This window comes from Notolepis coatsorum, assembly GCF_963971535.1.
Source record: "Notolepis coatsorum genome assembly, chromosome: 2".
In the NCBI taxonomy this organism is placed as follows: Eukaryota; Metazoa; Chordata; class Actinopteri; order Aulopiformes; family Paralepididae; genus Notolepis; species Notolepis coatsorum.
Genome location: NC_140166.1, coordinates 130,253,554 through 130,272,698, shown reverse-complemented (window position 1 = coordinate 130,272,698; position 19,145 = coordinate 130,253,554). Strand labels below are relative to the sequence as shown.

Below are 19,145 nucleotides of genomic sequence, written 5' to 3'. Positions count from 1 at the left end.
GATTAATAGCGGTCGACCGATATGACCGCTGTTTATTCTTCTCATATTTTTATATTCTTATTTTATTTTATTGCCTATATATATATATATATATATATGTCGTCATTCTATTACCCTGCCCATACCTGTACCTCCCTCCCCCCTACTATGACGGTCGGCCAAATTTCCCCAAGGGGATCAATAAAGGAATATCTTATCTTATATTTAGAGAACAGGGTGGCCGACGGCCGATATATAATGCAGATGTTTTTTTTTAGGGCTGTCAGTTTATCGCGCTAATTAGATAAATTTATTACACAGCAAATGATCGCATTATGAAAATTAACAAAAAATTCATAATAAAAAAAGAAATATATATATATATATTTGTTTAATAATTATTATTTTAATCTCATTCATTCCATAAGAACATAGAATACACATTTACAGACTTTTTTTTTTAAATGGTCCATTTGCATGTTCTTGGTATCTGATTCTAGGGACATCTATGGATCTCGGGGAATGTATTCCCAGTGTCAGAAATACTGTGTCTGTTACTAGGCTTGAGTAAATTGTAATTAACCAAATGAGAATATCAATAAAACATTTTTTTATCTTTGACTGAATAACACCATGCTAAAATTGACCAGACCTGAAAAATCTAAGCAAATTAATAAATGGAAGATGTGATTAAAATGTGATTAATTAGATTAATTAATTACAAATCCTGTAATTAATTAGATTAATCTTTTGAATCGCCTGACAGCACTAGTTTATTTTTATGATTTTTTATTCATTCTAATGAAGTAGAATTATGCTGTATATTTCAGAACATGGCTAGTATTTAAGGGGAGTGGGGTACAGTGCGTCATTCAACTGCATTACAACATAATATATATTTAGCGCTAGTAACGGTTTTAGATTAGATTCGTTGGCATTTAGGACAGGAGCAACGTGTCAACATTCAAGCTCAAGCTCTTTATTGTCAAATACTCAACAATACAGGGACATTGCAGGTAATGACATTTTTGTGTTTCAAGCTCAGACTCAATAGTGCAGAGTCAATTATTTACAGAAAGTGTTGTGTATATAGCGTATAGTATATGCGTATAGTGTATGTGCATGTTAATGTCACCTGGTGCAGTGCATTGTGTGTGTATTTAGAAAAGATGATGGTAACTGAGGACATTTAGGCAAACGTTGCATGAGAGAAGCACAAGGCTCAAAACTATTTCCCAACCTTCGTCAAAATTGTCCCGAAGCATGTTTTGTGAACCCTGTAAGCTAACGTACTGGTAGCTTGTTGAAGGTTTGCTAAAGTTATTTGTGTTTTCTCGCTAAAAGACCGGAATCAATCTAATCGACAGTAAACATTGCTTATGTTATTAACCCTTTTCTCGACAATGACGTGTTAAGACGTCATTCCTCGCCATGCGTAATCTGCCAATGACGTTTTACAGCGTCTTTGAGATCAATATTTCAAATTTCTGTCATGGTATTCATATTTCACCCACGGATCCTTGACTGGTGCTGTAGGACTCCGCTCAACTCTCCAACGCTTCAACACCGCCACCTGGTGGCCGATCGGCGAGTTACAACCGGATGTTGATAATTGTGACGCCGGTGTGTCTCCCTATTCCCTGGACTCCATCTTGACACACTGGATAATCGATCCGTTGCCATAACTCAATAAACAACATTATTTGGACTTATATAGTATTATACAACCTGGAAATGGATCGCATAGATCAACATCCCATAATAGCGATCTTTTTGCTCCACTCTCATCGCCCAACGCTACGAGGAGACTGGGGTGAGTTTCAGCGTTTTTCTTTACCATTTTCGATACAAACTGCTCTGATCAATATATCACCCATACTACATAAATCATTTAACGTCGGTCATTGAATTATAAACGACCCCCCACCCCTCCGGTCACCAGCAGATGATGAGTCATGACGTTTAGGACCTTGTACAATTGAAATTTTTAATCTGGCATCAATCGCTATCAAACTGCATTTGATGATCTAATATATGCATAAATGGCTATAACTCACGTTCTATGAAATACAGCAGAAAACGATAAAAACATATTTATACTCTAGACAGTATTTTTGTATGAATGTGTGAATGAAAAAGTAAAAGGTTCCTACATCCTGAACGATAGCTAATCGATGTTGAATGGGCCATAGTAATGTCAATTTAGCAATACAATTTAAAAAGTTATAGCCCTGCAAAGTAGGTGAACATCTCCATAGACAAATAGAGCTGGCAGACTGGCTACAAGGATGGATATAAGCGTGGCAGAGAAAGGGTTAAGAGTGGCCAATTCAATTATTGAGCTTTGAAAGCTAGAAATGTAAACCTAGCTTAGACTGGCAGAATTGAGACGAGCCGGAGCGCTAGCTAGCATCTCTCCACAGCAGCCACACGGGCTGGTGGACGGATGTGTCACCAGACATGTCTTGTTCCTCAGCCTCGTGAACTCATGCAGATCATCTCAAATATCAAATCAAAACAAATGTATTTGTTTAGCCCGAAATCACAACGAATTTCCCCCATGGGTTTCATAGATCAAGAAGAAACATCACAATAGATCCACAACAAAAAACACCATAAAATCCACAATTTTGCAACACCCACAGATTTTCCCCAATGAAGATGAGGAACGACTCCCTGAAACCTAGCAATAGGAAAATAAACTTGGGGAGAAACCTCAGATGGGCAGCGATATATGGTGTTGCTATAGATGATAGAGGGATAGAGAATAGAACAAGCTAGGGCTGACCCCGATTAGTCGAATAGTTGACTAATCGATCGAAAGGAGCCGTAGTCGACTGCCAACCTCTTAGTCGAATGCAAAGAAATATATATTATATCTATTTATTTTTGTATCATTCTTTCCAAAAGCAAAGAGGCCTAGAAGCGTGGCTAACGCTAATGGCGTGCATACGATTGATTGAAAATTGTATTAACAGATTGCAGAATGGGTACAGTACAGCTCAATATACACACAATTGTTAACACTTTGGTTGCCACTTGTTAACATGGTAAAACGTGGTTGGATGCCAGCACCCACTTCAATGATAGCGTTGTGAACGCATAATCTCCGTCTTAAATTATGGCTATGTGTCTAATCTGCCCGTCGTCAATGACTTGTTTGCAGTCAACATTGTCGAAACGGATTGTTGTTTAATCGGTTAATTTCCGTTTTATAGCATTTTGAAAAGCCCTCGTTTTTCAGGAAAATATATAGATTCTGTGATAAACGGCATTTACTGGAATATTCTGGCATACACAAAAAACTGTAATTTTTCGGCCTATTTATTAATCGTTTTCAAATAAACGCTAGATTATCGATAGTATATGTGTACTTATGCACGCTATAGAAGCTATCTGAAAAATATATTCTCATTTCCTGATCAACGCGTGCACACACACACACACACGCTGATATATAGGTCAAAACAGATCCGATTACCCCAAGACTGGTCAAATAAATTGCTTACCTCAGATCAGATGTTCTCCAAAAAGATTATTCCAATTCCTGATCGCCATTCCAAATATCGATCGCATTTATTGATTCAGCGTTGGGTACTGTAAATATGTATTCCACACGTTTTCCGGCTTGGTGATCACTTGGGTCTCTTCAGATGCCTCGCCTGAGAAGTAACATGAGGAGGCTGAACCCCCCCCCATCAGTCTAAACCAATGGGGTGCAGTTACACAGGGAGAGACGATAGGGGGCGGTATTTTCCCAATGGAGCTCAGAGAGAGTCTGCAACACTAGCGTGAGGCTCGATTGATGAAATATGAATTCAAATCGCTAATAAAAAAAAAATACGACAAACAAACGCTATATAGCGTTGCTGGCATTCAACTGGCGGCATGAACTAACGACAAAACGCGTCTGTGGCACTCAAAGTGTTAAGGGGATGCAGACCAGAGAAAGACTTTCGTCTTGTTTACATCAGGGTCCCCCATTTTCAATTCATCATAATAGAGTCTAACTGCCTAAGAAAACAGGCACAGAGGCACTGAAAGAGGATTTCACCCATCTAATGAACACACTAGACTAGACAAATATCAAGATGTATCCATCCATGATAAAAAAATATATATAAAAAATATATATATTTGATTATTATTATTATTATAAAAAAATTTGCATGGGGGGGGGGGGGTTGCATCCTTAGTCGAGGTCAGCCCTGGAACAAGCTAATAATTGGTATGCATATATACATGAAATATAAACACATATACATACATAAATAGTAGCAATAGTATCTGTATTTTATTTTTATTCTTTTTTAAACAAACACATAAACAAACATGACAACACACGATAAGATATACAAGCATTAATTGTCAGAGCACATCCAATGAAATCACATTTTAGTTAATTGTCTTATATAAGATATACCCCTAATACCTGTTATCTAAAAACCTACACACATATGCTCCAGCTCGCACCCCCCCCCTCCCGGACCCCACCTTGGGAAGTACCTCCATTATCCCTCGCACCTAACCAGACACTACCAGTAGCAATAGTATCTAAAGTATATACGAATATTTTAAATTCAAATAATAATGGAACTAAGAACAAAAAACCATAGGAATACAAGCGCTGGTATGAAAAATAAGATGGCTCAAGATCACTCTCCCCAGGGGGCAGGAGAACCACTCAGATCCAGTAGAAGTAGAGCGGCACGGTTAGACGCTGTGGGTCAACTGAGGACGGCGTAGAGCAGATCCACCGCGCCTGTGGTGCTCAGATCCAGTTTGAGGTAGAACAGCCTCTGCAAGCGACACTGTTGGCCACAACGAAACAATTTAATTTAGTTCAAACCTTTATTTCAACTCATAAGACACTGATGTTACCCTCATTTACAGCAACGACGAACTTACAAAACAAGACAGTTTATCAGAAGTTTCATACATATAGACACAATAACTAAGCTAAGACAGTTACAAGTCAATGGGGAGCGACAACGCCTCTCTCGTGGACAAACTCAACTCTTTCTACGCTCTTGTTTGGTGTAGACAGTGGCGCCGCTAGCTCAACGGCTAGTGACGTCACTGGCGCGCCGGCTGTTGTGGAGGGGGGGGCGGGGACGCTCTCTCGTTGTCGGAACACAGTGTGAGAAGAGCATTTATGCAGGTGAACACCAGGAAAGCGGCTGGCCCAGATGGTATAACAGGACGCATACTTAAGTCCTGTGCCAACCAGCTAGCCCCTGTGTTCACCGCCATATTTAATCAATCCCTGGCGGAGTCAGTGGTCCCTGCCTGCTTCAAGATGTCTACCATCATCCCTGTACCGAAGAAACCCTCCCCAACATGTCTCAATGATTACAGACCGGTGGCACTCACCTCTGTGGCCATGAAATGTTTCGAGAGGCTGGTCAAGGATCACATTTGTGCCTCCCTCCCCAGTGATATGGACCCTATGCAATTTGCATACAGGACAAACAGGTCCACTGAAGACGCGGTCTCCCAAGTACTGCACAGCACCCTCTCTCACCTTGACCGCCAAAAGGGGGGCTATGTGAGACTGTTGTTCATTGACTACAGCTCAGCGTTCAACACCATAGTCCCCACCAGACTGGTGGACAAGCTGATCGAGCTGGGTCTGAGCTCCGCTCTGAGCGCCTGGGTACTGGACTTTCTGAGTGAAAGACCCCAGGCGGTCAGGGTGGGGGGTCAGACCTCCAACACCATCACCCTGAGCATCGGGTCCCCCCAGGGCTGTGTTCTGAGCCCCCTGCTGTACTCACTCTACACACACGATTGTGTGGCCAAGTTCAGCTCCAACTCCATAGTGAAGTTTGCAGACGACACGGTGGTGGTGGGGCTGATCTCGGACAACGACGAGAAGGCCTACCGGGAGGAGGTTGAGGTAGGAGAGGACAGCAGGAGACACACACCACTGAGGATAAACGGGACTACCGTGGACAGGGTGAGCAGCTTTAAGTACCTGGGGGTCCACATCTCAGAGGATCTGACATGGTCAACACACATAGACTCAGTCGTAAAAAAGGCGAAGCAGCGCCTCTACCACCTGAGACAGTTAAGGAAGTTCAGAGTATCTGGGAAGATACTCCATTCCTTCTACTCCAGAGCTGTAGAGAGCATCTTGACTGGAAACATCACTGCCTGGTATTGAAACAGCACGGCACAGGACAAGAAGGCCCTACAGAGAGTGGTGCGCTCAGCCGAGCGTACCACGGGTATTGCACTACCTCCCCTGCAGGTTCTATACAACAAGAGGTGCAAATCCAGAGCCTGCAGAATAATGAAAGACCCTCACCACCCCAACAACAGCCTGTTCCAGCTGCTGAGGTCAGGCAGACGCCTGCGAACCCCAGCTACTAGGACAGAGAGGCTTCGGCTCAGCTTCTTCCCCCAGGCCATCAGAGCCTTGAACACTGAGTGCCACAGAACACTGAACTCTCCACACACAAGCACACATGAGCACACACACGACACGCACGCTGTACACGCTCGCACACTAGCAGCCACTTTAACATGAGCAAGCACACACTCATGCTGCACACGCCCACACTTATGGCCACAAAGGAAAGGTCACTTTAAAAATAGTATAGTAACAGTAGTGATGCACGATATATCGGCCGCCGATATAATATCGGCCGATATGGCCGTTTTTTTACACATCGGTATCGGTCCGATATCAAGATAGGGCCGATATAAAAAAAAAAAAAAAAAACATTTTTCTAATATTTTTTTTTTTATTATTATTTATCTTTTTTTTCTCCTTTTTACATGTTTTGGCGTTAAATAGTTTCAAAATATCAGTCATTTCTGAAAATAAGTTACAAAAGTAAAAAAAATTATGCGTTTTGGAAAATAGCTCTTTATTTGATTATCATAAAAAAGTGTTTTCTATACAGAGATATCGACATCGGTAAATATCGGTATCGGCCAGAACAGCAATATTAATATCGGTTATCGGTATCGGCCACAATTTTCACATCGGTGCATCACTAAGTAACAGTAACAGTGTATTGCACTACTATTGTACAAATACCGATATGCCCTACTATGTTACCTGTTTATTGCACAATGTTGTTTTATTGGATTCTATTATGTTGTACTACTGTATTGCACATCGTTGCGGGCAAGACCACCCGCATTTCATTGTATACTTGTATGCCGTGACAAATAAAACTCTTGACTTGACTTGAAGTCGACACACAGTGGTCGGAGGTCATACTTTTAAATGCAGAAAGAGAAGGAAGAACCTTCAGCTTCAGAGTCAGCTGGAGGGCGTTCCAGGTGTTGGAAGCATCAAAGGAAAAAGCAGTTTTTCCTAGTTCAGAGCAAACTGGAGGAACCCTAAGAACCAACCAGTCATTTGAACGTGTAGAATAGGTTCCAATATTCCATTCCAACGGTGATGTGATGTAAAGAGGGAAGTTTACCAATATGGGCTTTAAAAATAAACAACTAATCTATCTCATGTGGGCGGGAAAAGGTAGATTAATCGGCCGACTGATTAGTCCATCCAAAAAATAATAATAAATTAATTAATTATAATTTCTTCTTTAAATTTTTTTTTATGTCACTAAGTCATAAGGACGTAGAATAAACATTTACAGATTTTTTTTTAAATATCCATTTGCATGTTCTTGGTATCTGAATCTAGGGACATCTATGGATCTCAGAGAATGTATTCCCAGTGTCCGAAATATTGTCTGTTACTAGGATTGAGTAAATTGTAATGAACCAAAGGAGAATATCAATTATATAAAAAAATATATATATTATCTTTGACTGTGAATAACACTGCTAAAATTTACCAGACCTGAAAAATCTAAGCAAATTAATAAAGGGAAGATGATTAAACAGAAGGTTTTGTCGATACAGTACTGAATTCTGCCATATCTTTTATAATGTAAATTTCTCCACCATTTTTCATCATATTGCAACACCGTTTTTGCTAGACATTCACAGAAAGGTAGAGAAACTAAATGCGTTCTGTTTATGGCAATAACCTTCAGGTTTGTGGGAGATAATCCCAAAAAATAAGAAATAGAAAAGTAAATCCAGAAGTCAGATGATTGACGAGGCTGGCGTGAGCTGGGTAGGGTAGTTTTTCGAAATTCAAAAGCCCAGAGTCTCTTCCTTCAAAAGACTACACTCACTTTTGGCTGCTCCACTTCCTCCGGTCAATATGCGCCGGTTTCCGACTCAATGCCCTGAGATTTCTATAATCTTATATTTCACTAATAAGTTAATAACAGTTAAAATCATTGGTAAACAAACGTAATGCTGAAAATATACACTTTTACTGTATATCTCGGACTTAAGAGGTTAACCCTGTGAGGCCCAAATTAAAAAGACATTAGCAACTTCAGAGGCCAGAGGGTGGGACATAATAAACACATGAAGGGTGCCGTGACTGAAAAAAAGGTTGAGAAACGCTGGTATATTGTGTGGCTCTTTGTGGTACCACAGTAATTTTTGTGGCTCTTAGTCTCTGACTGGTTGGCCACCCCTGGATTAGTCGGTCTAATGTTCTATGAGTACAACAGGAGAATGTGGTTTTACCTCTCTGCCTCGAGTAAAAGTCAATTTGAATGATTGCACTGACTCCCCCCTCTCCCTCTCTCTCTCTCAGCTGTGCGGCCTTCCTGAAGACCTGGCTGCCCTTCCTCATGCTCACCGGTGTCATCGTCACCTTCCTCCTGACATTCAACCTGCAGTAATCCCTCAGGACACGAGAGAGAGGCGGTGCAGAGAAAACGCCTCCCGGACCTCCTCCTACACTCACAACACTCTTATCGGCCGACGGGCCGGGCGATCTCTTCCGTTTGGCCGGGACACCTCTTCATACATATAGAGGCCGCAGGACCCCATCGTGATCGTCGGTGATGGGAGGATCGTGGCGGGGGCGAGGCGGGGGCGAGGCCCTGCTCCTTGTGGCTCGTTTAGGAACCCTGTAATAACATTTATTTCACGCTCAATCAGGAAAGCAGTTTGAACGTGATTCCCTTGTTGACAGTCCCGAAGAATATCTTTATTTTCTTAATTTGCTCGAGTGTAAAAAGCACTTCCTAAAAGAATTTTTTTTTTTTTTAAAGACAATGCTAGCTTTTTTCCCCCCCACAAGGGTTTAGTGGTTTACTTGCTTTGGCCAGTGGTTTACTTGCTTTGACACTTTGTTCTGCATATTTCTATGTTGTTTGTCTACATTATGTTGTTTATTTATTTATTGGTTATTAATTCTGTGCTGATTGAACACGACCATAGGATTCAAGTAGGAATAGGACCTCGGGAATCCATGAATGCGCGTAGGTTGACAACAGGCCAATGACCTGAATTCTTGAATATTTCTCAAATCGGTCAACAACAAGTATTTTAATCATTTGTTTCCACGATTGTCCATTGGAATCAGTATTGAGGAACGCACAATGTCGATACTACACAAAGCCTCGCCTAGGCTTGAGACTGGTAATCAGCCCTCTGGCACCAGTATACAATAACCTCGTATTGTAGTTAATATACCTATGCAGCAAATATCTTGGTTACAATAAGACTATGCTAGCTAAGCAGTATTGTGTTTATAGTTGAAGTATTTACAATGTTTGCTATTTGGCCAAACAAGACAGCTAGTCCTGGCAGAAAGCCTTCTCTCTTTCTCACTACACTATTCTACACAACCAAGGAGAGAATCCTAACCAGGAGGCCATGTGTTCATTTAGCACAAAATTAAGAATTCCTTAATACTATGGCTGGACAACATATCGATGTTTGTCATTCGTCTATGCTATCAACATTGTGGGATGTTTTTGTATTGTGAACAATAGTAATATAATTCATGTAAACAAATTATATAAAGGAAATATGAAGTGAGATTTCTTACAAGATTATATCTGAAAGATTTGCAGATGTTCAGATTGATACTGAATCACACTAACTGACATCCAATATGAGGATCAACTGGGTTATCCAATGTGTGATTTTCCATACCTGAGAAGATATAATATATATCATGATATTTATTTTTTGTCAATATCAATCAGCCAGCCCTACTTCACACTAAGGAGCAATATGTTGAAGTTTTACAGGGTGTCTGCAGGGTATTCAATTTAAAGTATTAAAGTATTAAATTAATAATTCTCAATTTAAGGCCTTAAAAGGTCTTTAATCGAAGATAAAATTGTGGTTTTATCTCCAATATCCCCTATCATCTTCGGTATGCACACGTGAATATTTTATACAATGATACAATATGAATTTTAATTTGGGATGTATTCTATCCAATGCCACTTTTTTTTTTATTCACACCGGTGTAGATCAAAGACGAGGCTGTGCCGGGCCACTGTACCTTTAAGACGGGACCACTGTGCCGTGCTCGTCCGCTGTACCTTTAAGACGGGACCGCTGTGCCGTGCTTGTCCGCTGTACCTTTAAGACGGGACCGCTGTGCCGTGCTCGTCCGCTGTACCTTTAAGACGGGACCGCTGTGCCGTGCTCGTCCGCTGTACCTTTAAGACGGGACCGCTGTGCCGTGCTCGTCCGCTGTACCTTTAAGAGAAGCTCACACACCTATTCCACCACGAGATTCTGTGTGATATGAAGTACCATGGCTTTTTGCCCGAGCGGTTATTCTCAGAGTAGAGCAGGTGAGAGGATGGACGCCGAAGCGATCTCTGCCCCACGGTAGCATGTGATTAATTTGCGAGAACAAAGGATGTATGCATCATAAAGCAAGGTCTCAGAAACAGATTCAGACTTGTTTATGCGCATGGATTCCAGAATCTCTGCATCTCATGCATATTATGCAGATTTTTTTCTTTTTTTTTTACCAAAAAAAATCAACCTTGTTATTATTAATAGGCGATAGTTTTAGATATGTGCATTTTTGCAATCCGTGTATTTCTGGGTGTGTTGCTTTGTGCACCGTGCCGGTGTTTGGCGTGTCCTTTTGGCTGCGAGTGTTTTGCCGCCACGCGCACAGTGAAATGTGTCTCCCAGGACCTGCGCACGGTGCCACAAGGTATCCCTGGATACGCGAGGACCGTCATCATCACAGGGAACCGTATATACCGACTTGGACCCGACTCATTTACAGAACTGGAGAATGTCACCGACATCACTTTAGGCAATAATGGGTGAGGATGTCATTACCGTGTCGTTGATGTCTGTTCATTGATAAAAAGTACATCTTGATTATAATTTGGACCATAGTGAGATATTAGAAGTGTCATTACCCTGATCTGTATCTGAATAAATAAATCATCATGCGCATGTGTGTAGATGTGGATTTATTCTCATCAGTTTACCTCAATGCTGTGAATATCGACACAGGAATTAAACAGGCGTTAAGTATTTATGTCTAGCTGTAATCTAAACAGAGTAATAAGTAGAAATAGTCTGAGAGCAGACTTTACAGTGTCAAACCAGCGACAGTGGCTCAGGAGGTAGAGCAGTCGTCTGGTAATCCGGAGATTCCCGGTTCGATTTCCCGCTCCTCCCGGGCAGCGTGTCGAAGTGTCCTTGAGCAAAAGACACTTAACCCCTAACTTAAGGGTCGGCACCTTGCATGGTCGCCTCTGCCGTCGGTGTGTGAACGGGTGAATGTGAGGAACTAAATTGTAAAGCGCTTTGGATAAAAGCTGCTGTATAAACGCACCGTCTACCGTCTCCCCAGGATCACAGAGGTGGCGTCCCACAGTTTCTCCTCCCTGTCCGACCTGCGCCTCCTGGACCTGAGCGGCAACCAGCTGGCACTGATACACCCGGAGGCCTTCAGCATCCCGGGGAGCCCCCTCCGGGAGCTCAACCTGAGCCGCTCGCTGTACAACTCCACCTCCCTGACGGACCTCGCCACCGCCCTGCGCTGGGGCCATCTCGGGGGGCTCCTCCGCCTGGACCTGTCGGGCAACCGGCTGGCGCTGCTGCCCCCGGGCCTGCTCTCCCACCTGCCCGCCCTGCGCCACCTCCACCTGGCCGACAACTCCCTGGGGGTCGTCCACAACGGCACCTTCTCCGGCCCGGAGCGCCTGGAGGCGCTGGACCTCAGCCGCAACGCCTTCCGGACGCTGGGTGCCGACGCCCTGGGGGAGCTGGGGAGGCTCGGGCCCGCCGCCCACCTTCTGCTGGGTCAGAACCCCTACCACTGCTCCTGCGAGATCCGTGACTTCGCAGCGTGGCTGAACGGCTCCCAGGCGGCCAGGGCGGAGGACACGGAGGCCGTGAGATGCGCGTCCCCGCGGGCGCTGCACGACAGCCTGCTGCGGGGGCTCGGGGTCGAGGCCATCGGCTGCGACGTCGTTCCCGTCCGGAGAGAGGAGGAGGAGGAGGCGGCGGACAACAACGTCTCCCTGCACACGTCCTACGTGTTCCTGGGGCTGGTGCTCGGGTTGGTCGGCATGGTCTTCCTCCTGGTGGTCTATCTCAACCGCGGCAGGATGAAGAAGTCCATCATCGACATCAGAGACGGCTGCCGGGACGTGCTGGAGGGGTACCACTACCGCTACGAGCTGGACTCGGACCCTCGTCGGGCACAGCTCTCCGCCGGCAGAGCACAAGGGAACGTCGGTTTGGGAACGGGCCCCCCGGCGGGGACGCCCTCCGACACCTGTGTCGCTCGGATGCCTTCCGACGACATGCAGCTTGAACGGGGTGACGACCCCCTGAGCTTGTGAACTTACGACCCCTTGCGACGAACTGACAAATATGATGTGTAATACATGTGTACATTTACACTGTTAGTCCATTTTTATGTGTGTGCATTTCCTGACTCGTCATAACGGATGGAGGAAGCATACAGTCTGATGTTTGACACAACGAGTGCCTTTCTATTCCTGAGGCACTGCAGTGTTCTATCCATCCTTAAAGGAACACGCCAACTTTTTGGGAAATTCGCTTATTTTTTGCCATCTACCCTGGAGTTAGACAAGCAGATACATACCCTTTTCTTTTTTTTTTTTATCCACTTTTTCTCCCATTTTCTATATTTTCTCCCATCCCAATTTCGTATCATCCAATTCAACCCTCCCCTGTCACGAACGCTGTTTCTTGCCTCCCACAAGCCAGCTGCAATGTGGACTAAGTCATACATAGCACAAGTCCCCTCCGGTACTTGAGGTAACAGCAGTCGCATCTTTTCACCTGCGCAGCTCGATCTCTCAGTGGCGAGGAGTAACGCGTGGGAGGCTCACGCTGCCCCCGACACTTCCTAATTCTACTGCGCAGGCGCACCAACCGACCTGTAGGAGTCGCTGTCCACAACGCCCGATCCCCACCCATCAGTTTCCCACCCCCTAATACGGCCAATGTGTATTAGTACGGACGACCAGCTAAACTGAAAGCAAATGTGGAGCGCTGGGCTCGAACTGACGAGCCCAGCGTCTCCAGCATTTCGTGGCGAGCGCCTTGCCCACTACGCCACGTAGCCGCCCCATACATACTCTTTTCTTCTCTGTGCATGCATTAGGCTTAGGGAACAGCCGCACCGTTAGCCTAGCTTAACTGGAAGTAGGTGTGCCAGTGTAGCCTAGTTCCCAACAGTCACGAAATACACTCCAAATACAACTCCCAAACTTTTCTCTAAACACGTTGTGACCTGTGTATTTACCAAGTGGAGAAATAATTTTTTTTTTTTTATAAATTCGTTTTCTAGGGGCGGCTAGGTGGCGCAGTGGGCAAGGCGCTCGCCACCAACGCAGGAGATGCTGGGTTCGAACCCAGCTCTCTGCGTTGCTACCAGCTTGGCTGGTCGTTCATACTAATACAATTGGCAGTATTAGGGGGTGGGAAGCTGGTGGGTGGGGATTGGACGTTGTGGACAGCGACTCTTACAGGTCGGTTGGTGCGCCTGCGCAGTAGAATCAGGAAGCGACGGGGGCCGCGTGTCCCTCTCACGCAGACCCTCGCAGCTGAGAGATCACGCTGTGCAGGTGAAAAGATGCGACGGCTGCCTCCTCGAGTACCGGAGGGGACACGTGATGCAAGGCTTCGTCCACATTGCAGCCGGCTTGTGGGAGGCATGGCCTAACAACGTTCGAGACAGGGGAGGGTGGAATTGGACAATACGAAATTGGGGAAGGGAGAAAAATAGAAAAATGGGGAGAAAAAGTTGATAAAAAAAATAAAAATCGTTTTCTAAGCAGATATATACTCAAGACATATTTTGCAGAACCACTGCTGCCTGGGTGCAGTGATTTCATCACCTCAAAAGCCCTGTTTAAAAGAAAATCAACAGGGCGTTTGAGGTGATGAAATCACTGTTTCTGAGTATATATCTGCTTTCTTTTTTTCTCCACGTGGTAAATACACAGGTCACAACATGTTTACACAAGGAAAGTGTTGGAGTGTATTGGGGGTGACTGTTGGGAACTAGGCTACACAGGCACACCTCCCCACCGTTTGTATATTTCTCTCCCACCCACCCACCCACTCCTAATGTACAGTCTCCTCCCCACCGTATGTATATATTCTCTCCCCACCGTATGTATATTTCTCTCCCACCCCCTCCTAATGTACAGTCTCCTCCCCATCATATGTATATACTCTCTGTCAGGATCTATGTGTAACAGTACTGTATATTTGCATATCATATATGTCACACAGTACTATATACCTGTATGTCATGTATGTCCCTATGCCATAAATGTCATGATGTCATGTATGTTGTGTATGTCATAAATGTCACTATGAATTGAAAATGGGGGACCCTGATGTAAACAAGACAAACGTCTTTCTCTGGTCTGCATCCCCTTAACAATTGTGTGTATTGAGCCGTACTGTATTGTACCCATTCTGCAATCTGTTAAATAAAGTTTTCATTCATTCACCTACTTCCAGTGTATGGCGCTAAGCTAGACACTAATGGTGCGGATGTTCCCTAAGCCTAATGCATGCACAGAGAAGAAAGGGTATGTATCTGCTTGTCTAACTCCAGGGTAGATGGCAAATAAGCAAATTTCCCAAAAAGTTGGCGTGTTCCTTTAGCGGGGCCTCGGCTATGGATGCTGTTCAATTATACAGTGGACTTTTTGTATTGGACGTTGGACAGCTGCATTTGAGAGCCCCCCCCCCCCCCCCCTCAGTTGCAGTTCTCTACTCTCACAGAACTCTTTTCTCTGCATACTCCAGATAAGAAGAGTGAAGAAATGGGACACAGATGTTCACTTCATGGCATGGATAACGCATGCCGGGACTGGAAGCAGTCTTTAATCTACTAAAGAGCAAGACCCAGTCGATGTTTAGTAGAGACTGTGCTTTGGTGAATTGAATGTACCAAAATCCAAATACATGAGTTGGATGTACATGTATCTTTACAGTGCATGTGATTTGGAATGTAATGTGTAAATGTTAATTTTCACAGGTTTTAAAGGTGCAGTATGTACTTTTGGGGGATATGTTTTTAACTCGGAATTGTGGAAAAATGGTATATGAACATATACATTGCAATAAACTATGCTCAGGGAATAACTGGGTCCTTGGGACACTGAGAAGTTACCATTTTACTGTTTTTTACAGTTGCAGGGCCAGACATTTTGTTTACAAATATATTTACTATTCAAAGAAGCATAATGGCGTCTGTTTGATTTACAGTGCTGCAACATGTAAACAATGATATCTCTCAAAACTACATAGTGCAGATTTAAATATCAGTCAGATTGATATCAGATTGTATCGATGACTCATTGAATTAGCTCATGCGCATATCATTTAAACGGTCGATATTCAATAAAAAATATTGCTGAATTCCATTTTCTGGCATTTCTATTTAGTTGTAATTACCGAGAAACTACACCTCATTAGGCAATAGTCTCATATGGCTCAACTGATGGGCCTACTATTCCCATTCTGCAGCGGGGAGGTGATTAAGTGTTTCTATAGATGGGAAATGGGACAGAATGAAATATCTTGATTGGAAACGCACCTGCTGGCTCCCCAGCTGTTCGTTCTCTCTCTCTCCCCTCTTCTCTTCTCCCCTCCTCCCTCTCTCTCTCCCTCTTTCGCTCGCTCACTCTCTTTTGCTCTCTCCCCCCTCCCTCTCTTTCTTTTGCTCTCTCCCCTCCTCGGACCCATCCTCTCTCTCTGTCTCTCCCCTCCTCTCCTCCCTCTCTCTCCCTCTCTCTCTCTCTATCCATCTCTCTCTCTCTCAGAGATGAATGAGAATGCCCTCTACTGGCTTTGCCCTAACAATTCACAGCAGCACCTCGAAAATTATTGCCATTTACTGTCACAGCCATACAGAGAGACCACCGGTTTGAATATGAATTATGAAAAATAAAGTGCACGCATACAAGAAATAAGGCGTGGGAGGAGGGTCCACAGAACAACGCCGAATCACGAACATCCATTTTGCTCCCAACATGATTTTTACAGGAGTGGGGAATATAGGACCCGGGGAACTGGAACATAGGACCCTTTTTATCGCTACCGGGGAACATAGGACCCGGGTAACATAGGATTTTTTTTTTTATCGCTACCGGGGAACATAGGATTTTTTTTTAATCGCTACCGGGGAACATAGGAAATTTTTTATCGCTACCGGGGAGCGATGTTTGCGAAGACGCTTTCTGATTGGCTAGCCGCGTACAGCGAAGACCCTCTCTGATTGGTTTAGCGCCGAAGGGTCTCTTCCGCCTTGTACATATATATTCTCTGCTTCAAAGTGGTTATGCTTTGGCCCTCTTTCGAAGTGGGTTATGCTTAGAGTTAGGGTTAAGGTTAGGGTTAAGGTTAGGGTTAGGGAATGTTGAAATATGACACGTATTATATCACGTAAATATTATAGCAGAGACATTCTCTTTGGTTCCCTTAGATTCTCTCTCTCTGGCCCAGCCAGACCACTCACAGATTCTTATCAGTGACCTGCTGACCCTTGGTTCCGTCCCTCTCACACACAAGCATACACACACACATACACACAGGACAGATACACACACACCAGATACACACACACTTACACATAGGACAAGCACACATATCCACACTCTCAAAGCACACACACATACAAACCTACACACACATCTCCCCCCCACACACACACACACATACATACACCCTCGCTCTCAACGCGCACACAGTGACTCCATTGGTGAGAGATCCCACCAGACTATAGCCGGACCAAATAATTCAACTCATTATGACAGAATGCCACAAGCCAACTAATATACGACCAGGTCAATCACTGGTCACATACTCTAGTCTCCATTAGTCACAGATCGTTATCATAGAGTCACACACACACAAAATGCGCACATAAGTGTGCGTACCACGCACTCGTGCACGGCAGACATACAGGCGGACCAATACACACAGACACACAACGTGCACTCAGGACAGAGACCACATACACACTGGACTATGGGATCGCTAATAAAACACTCGAATAGGGAAGGAGGGGGACTTCTTCTTCACTTTTTCTGCTTTGACTTCTACTGGACACTGATTGGACGGACTGACTGGACTCCACGGACGAGACTGCTGGACTGACCCACAAAGACTTGACTGTTTTTTCTTTCTTTTATACTCGACCGGCTGGTTGTAACAATCTAGATTTCAATTGTACCTTGCTATATTCACCACTTTGCTTATTCACTTTTATATTACATTGCTTGTTAACTTTTTATAATAAATACCTTCAAAAGTGTTTCATCTCTTATATCTTTAACACTTTGGCTGCCTAAGGTTAAATTCATGATATACCATAGATTGCCAGCGCTATTTGTCTATGGAGAAAGTCCCCTTCTTTGCAGGGCTATAACTTTTTAAATTCTATTGCTACATTGCCATTATTAGGGCCCATTCAAAGTCCTATATGTATTGTTCATTGTGTAGCAACGTTAAACTTTTTCATTCACATATTCATAGTAAAGTATGGTCTAATGTATAAGTATGTTTTCATCTCTTTCTGCAGCTTTCTCCAGAACGTGATATATAGCCCCAAATGCATTATATTGATGATGAAATACAGTTTGATGGCAATCAGCGCGATATAAAAAATTCCAACTAGACGTACTTCTAGAAGTTACTACACGTCATCTGATGTTGACCGGATGGGCGAGGGGGCGTTTATAATTCCGTGGGCAGCGTTATACCAATCATCTAATGTGGGTCAAATGTTGATAATAGTAGTTAGTATCGAAGACGGTAACGTTACACGCTGAAACTCACCCCAGTCTCCGCGCGCCGTTGGGCGATCATCGTAGAGTAGAAATCTTATCATTATGGGATATATTTTTACCCGGTCCATCTCCAGCTTGTATAATGGTATATACGTCCAAATCATGTTGTTTATCGAGTTATTGCCAATCGATCACCGTGTAGCGTGACGAGCCAGAGTCCCATGACCTATAGCGAGCGCCCGGAAGTACTACGGACGTCTAGGACAACCTCTATGCAACATCCTGTTTGGCGATTGCGCCGATCGGCCACCAGATGGCGCTCCTGAACCGCCAGAGAGCTCAGTGGGTCCTGCTGGTGGATCTCAGGCCAGCGGAGGGGACATATGAATCCGATCGCAGATTTTTGAAATATTGATATAAGGACGACGTAACGCGTCCTCCGGCAACTTTAGCATGGCCAGCAAAGACGTCTAAAGACGGTTCCCGGCAGTCAAAGTGTTAAGTATCTTTTACAACTTTCACGATTGAGTCTAAAACGTGACAGGAACAACATATCAATTGTTGAATATGCGGAAGAGACCTTTCGGCGCTAAACCAATCAGAGAGGGTCTTCGCTGTACGCGGCTAGCCAATCAGAGAGCGTCTTCGCAAACATAGGCTACGGAAAAGAATCACGCCCATTCCCCCCGCGTGTTGCTTTATGACAGGTCATGAGTGCAAGAATGTGACAATTTGACCATGTGACCGCGGCAACGCGGGAGAGCGGCAGTGCGGAAATAGGCTGTCTCTAAGACAAACTCTAACCTTAACCAGCTCCTTAACAGCGCCTAAACTTAACCGTTCTAACCTTAACCAACTCCGAAACAATGCCTAACCTTAACCTTAACCTTAACCATGCCTAACCTTAACCATAGAAAGAATATTGCCATTCTCTTTGACAAACTCTAACCTTAACCAGCTCCTTAACAGCGCCTAAACTTAACCGTTCTAACCTTAACCAACTCCGAAACAATGCCTAACCTTAACCTTAACCTTAACCATGCCTAACCTTAA

At 44.0% G+C, this 19,145-nt stretch overlaps 1 protein-coding gene and 1 pseudogene across 2 annotated transcripts in view; both read left to right on the top strand.

The window, feature by feature from the left end:
- The window catches only part of LOC311223264 (transmembrane protein 222-like), a gene marked incomplete at its 5' end in the record, with an annotated part of 32,100 nt that extends 21,293 nt beyond the window's left edge, over positions 1-10,807 (top strand). Inside the window, one exon of the mRNA XM_084308049.1 lies at positions 8,621-10,807. Coding sequence (XP_084164175.1) covers positions 8,621-8,708 — 88 coding nt within the window. The 3' untranslated portion in view covers positions 8,709-10,807. The remainder of the gene's footprint in view (positions 1-8,620) is intronic.
- A 31-nt stretch (positions 10,808-10,838) lies between these two features.
- LOC311223518 (trophoblast glycoprotein-like) lies at positions 10,839-12,645 on the top strand (annotated as a pseudogene). Its single transcript has 2 exons — positions 10,839-11,117; positions 11,657-12,645. The product of its transcript is annotated as a trophoblast glycoprotein-like (transcript).
- Positions 12,646-19,145: the final 6,500 nt, after the last annotated feature.